Source organism: Mandrillus leucophaeus, unplaced genomic scaffold (genome assembly GCF_000951045.1).
Source record: "Mandrillus leucophaeus isolate KB7577 unplaced genomic scaffold, Mleu.le_1.0 Scaffold2, whole genome shotgun sequence".
Taxonomy (NCBI): domain Eukaryota; kingdom Metazoa; phylum Chordata; class Mammalia; order Primates; family Cercopithecidae; genus Mandrillus; species Mandrillus leucophaeus.
This window is the reverse complement of record NW_012102031.1, coordinates 7157385-7161762: the sequence shown is the minus strand read 5'-3', so window position 1 is coordinate 7161762 and position 4378 is coordinate 7157385. Positions and strand designations below refer to the sequence as shown.

The 4378-nt window shown below is 47.7% G+C and overlaps 2 protein-coding genes across 4 annotated transcripts in view; both read left to right on the top strand.

The window, feature by feature from the left end:
- The window catches only part of APOL1 (apolipoprotein L, 1), a 43971-nt gene that overhangs the window by 5381 nt on the left and 34212 nt on the right, over positions 1–4378 (top strand). The gene's annotated exons all lie outside the window — the stretch shown is intronic.
- Positions 1354–4378, top strand: part of LOC105539036 (apolipoprotein L2-like) — a gene marked incomplete at its 5' end in the record, with an annotated part of 8079 nt that continues 5054 nt past the window's right edge. The window contains 1 exon segment of the mRNA XM_011979141.1: positions 1354–1487. Within this exon segment, the coding sequence (XP_011834531.1) occupies positions 1354–1487 (134 nt within the window).

Sequence of the window (4378 nt, the reverse complement as noted above, 5' to 3'; positions counted from 1 at the left end):
AAAAAATTAGCTGGGCGAGGGGGCGGGCGCCTGTAGTCCCAGCTACTCGGGAGGCTGAGGCAGGAGAATGGCAGGAACCCAGGAGGCGGAGCTTGCAGTGAGCCAAGATCGTGCCACTGCACTCCAGCCTGGGTGAAAGAGCAAGACTCCGTCTCAAAAAAAAAAAAAGAAGGAAGTCTCTTGTGTGTCCACAGCAAGGAACAATTTTACATCGTGTCTCAGTGCACACACAAATACATACTGGTGCCGAGTTCCTTATCTGACATTCCATAATTTTCAGATCCCTGCAAACCACATATTTTGGGGGTAGCTGACTTCGGGAGTAATCCTGCTCTGTACTGACTTGAGTTCTTTATAGGCTTACTATTATTTTTTACATTTAATGTGAATATTTGCTTGTTTCACTGTTGAAACATGCATGGGTTTGATTACAGGGAGCAGTCCAGCCTCTGCTGGCAATGGTAAGGAATATACCATATGCACCCCATGTCCTTTCTAAAATAGTGAAAATTGGAAATGCCTAAACACATCTGGATTCCAGGAATTTACCTTAAGGGATATGTATTTGAAATAACTCACAAAAGCAATACTCACCCCTGCTATGCTTGGTACGCTTTGATATTTTCAAATTGATTTTCTTTTTAACATGCTGCTCTTGAACCAATGATTTCATAACCCAATGATGTGTTGAAACTCACATTTTGAAGACAAGGGTATAAAGTGTTTGACACCCAACAGGCACGTGGCAGATAGAAGTGATCACTGGGATGTTTCCACTTCCTTGGCCTGGAAGGCTCACTTTGTGTTGGTGCTGAGCTGAAAGGGATTCATTCCTCCCCAAAGCACCGTGGCACTCCCCTGGTGTTTCAGTGTTCTCAGGCTACCATGGTAAAATATCATAGGCTGGGTGACTTCAACATCTGGCTTTTCTTTTCTCACAGATCCAGAGGCAAGAAGTCCAAGGTGAAGGTGCCAGCAGGGTTGGAGTCTGGGGGGGACTCTCTTGCTGGCTTGTGGAGGCTGCCTTTGTGCTGTGTGCTCACGTGGCCTTCTTGTGTCTCTTTCTCTTCTTATAATAGGACACTAGCCCTCTAATAGAATTAGAGCCCTACCTTTGTGATCTCATTCAGTCTTAATTGCCTCCTTAAAGACCAGATCTCCTAATGTAGTTACCCGAGTTGAGGGCTTCAGCATATGAATTTTGGGGATACACAATTCCCTTGATAGCACTGATGATTCCATCAAACATATCCCACACCACAGCTGTCCAGGAAAATTAACATGTAAGCATCTTTTATGTAATGGCTGTTATGCACTCCCACACTTTCCTCCAACCTTATCCTTTCTTCTTTCCAACTAGAGAGCAGCATCTTTATTGAGGATGCCGTTAAATATTTCCAGGACAAAGTGAGCACACAGAGTCTGATACTCCTGCTGACTAATGATGAAGCCTGGAATGAATTCGTGGCTACTGCTGAACTAACCAGGTAACCTGCATGGGTTTACCTCCATTGGACGCCCCAGTGATGCCACCCAGATGTCCCCTGGGCTAGCTTTCCCTGACAGACACACCTCCTCCAGGCAGCACCCTCTGCTGGGCGTTAGGATGACCTCAGCACTCCAGGAGGAACATTTCCTCCCTGTCCTTCGCTGGCAGTGAGTAGCCTCAGGCTGAGGGGACAGGAAGCCCACAGGGACAGGGTCATTTCTGTCATCTGCTGGTCATGGGAACTTTGTGAGTTACTTTCTCACTTTCAGCCTTTCTTCATCCATGAAGTTTTATTGTGAGAAAAATGAGATCATGCATGTAAAGTGCTTAGCATAATGACTAACACATAGTAGGTGCACAGTTAACATTCATATCTAACAACCTTGAAATAGAACAGGGTTAAGGATCTTTCTTCCTGAAGATGGGAGCTCAGCAGGACTTCCTTTAGGACAAGTCAGAAAAATCTTGACCTAACCAATGCGTGTTCCTGGGGATGCTGGCTGGAGCATCTGAAGAATTCCATAAACACGGCAAGACCCTTCTGCTGGTCCAGGATGCTGAGAGGCTGGAGTGGAGTTGCACAGCGCTGGGTCTCTTTCCGGTTCTGTCTGTGCCCAGTCCCTGGGCTCTAGGCTTATGTCATGCAGACTGGGAACTGTCATCAGCCCATAGGAATAGCAATTCAATGTGATAGGAGTATAGTGAAGGCCTTAGAGTGAACTCCAGGTCAAAGGTGGGGAACCAAGACCAAGATCCTGCCCAAAGGCCCAGGGAGACCAGAGCCAGGAGTCAGGATGGAGAAAGAGTCAGTCTTGGTTGTAGAACAAGTGGGAAGTTTGGTACACCAGGGCTGGGACTAGGCAAGAGAGGCACCAAGGGCTTGAAACTTAAAGAGGTCATGAACTTGCAGAGGACATGTGAGTGGGAGAGGGATATTTCTTCCCTGTCTAGATGATCCCAACACTCATGGACATAGAAGGTCATGGTTGCCTGTGTGTCTCACACCCTGCCTGGGAACTGGCAAGTTCCGGGCTACCGTTTGAGACCTTCTTCTCTTCTACACAGAGAAACCCCTGACAATGGCAAGCAGTATGCCTTAGTGACCATTTCCATAGTAGAATAAGTTGCTGCCAATTTGTGTAATTTCAGGGGTACTGAGTAGACTGATAAATCGCTAACCAAGAAGGAAAACACTTCCTTTACCCTCTTGTCCAAATGCAAGTCTTTTCAGCGTTAGCAATTTATATAGATGGTTCTGAAAGTGTCCCGAGTCTTCTAGAGGTTCCATAAGATTGCACACGGCCTTGGCGTGCGCACAGGTGAAGCTGTCACTGCTAAGGCATCAGTTAGGCTGGTGACATCTGCGAGTGAGACCTGGAAGGTTGGGAGTGCAGGGGGTAGGTCAGCAGGCGGCAAAGTGGCTGGACAGTCCACGTGGAGCCAGAATGAATACCCAGATCTCCCACTCCAGTCAACTGGGGCAGTGCCCGGACCCAGTAGCCTTCAGCCAGAAAGTGAAAGGGCATGAGGCCTTGGAAGGGAGCAGACGCCAGGCAAAGTGATCTCCTGTCTCTCTGAGGTTTGGTTTTATTTGAATTCAAAGTACTCAGAGGCAGCCAGACGGCAATGTCTGAGGGCACCTTACCTTTGACACCACCTGCAAATTAATGGGGGTTCCTAAAATCGTCCTTAGATTTTATAATTCACTAGAAGGATTCATATAACTCACTAAAAACTGCTATTGCACGATTGTGGCTTATCACACAGAAAGAACACAGATTAAAATCAGCCTAAGGAAGAGACACACAGGGCAGAGTCTGGGAGGGCTTCAGGTGTGAAGCTTCATTGTCCTCAGGATGCTGTGATCTCCTGTGTCAATGTGGGACAAGACACATGGGGTGTTGCCAACCAGGGAAGCTCACCCAGTTAAGGAAACATTCCTGTGAATTACATTAATCAGGAAGGAAGCCTTTATTCAGGATGGTTGTTACAGGGGAGGGAGACTGAGCCCAGCTCCAAATACAGTAAAGACAGAGAGGGAGTCACAGCCAACACCAGGGTGAGGGGCAGGAGATGGAACAGTTCTGACAGGAGACAACAGAGTGGGATGTTCCTGCCAAACTGGCCTAACAGGATTCAGGCTAAAGGCAGATCAGACACTCACCCATCAATGGTGGGAGTGAGGAGCATGATCAGATAGCAAAGGGTGCTCAGACAGCAAGCAGGGAGGATGCTCCCTAAACTGACAGGGCGATTCTTGCTGAACTGGGCGGTGTAGGACCAGAAAGCAGTGGGTGGGTGTGAAAGGCCAAGGTTGGCGCCTAGTGAAGAGGCTCAGAAGAGCCCAGCTGGAGTTTGATCAAACAGAAAGTCTTTCTCAACCCATGCCTTAGTGTTCAGAATATTTGCTGGGGCTGGATCACAAGCTGCCCTCATGGCTGACCTGGAGTCTCCAGTCCCTCCCTGAGGTCTAACCCCTTTAGTACACATGTCCTCTGCAGGTCAGAAAAGATACCAAATAGCGCCAAACTCCATCATCCGTCACATTGCTATACTGTCCCATGGCCAAATCATCAGGGAAATAAAGATGTTCCTACCAGGCAGGACACTCCAAGAGCCTGGACCCAGGAGCTGAGGACAAAGGGAAGGTCTCTCTTTGGGAAAAGTTCATGCTTCACTTTGCTGCCATCCTGGGAATAAGGTGTCTTTGTCCCACTCTCACTGTTCTTTGTTCATCTGCAGAGTTTTCCCCTCTCCAAACACTTTGGCAGTCACAGTGTTGACCTGCCCTTGAGTGAGGAGGCATCTTTATCAAACACCTACCACGAAAGAGCATCTGAGATGCCTTTAAGATATTTATTTCCATATGGAATAAGTACTGAGGGGTAT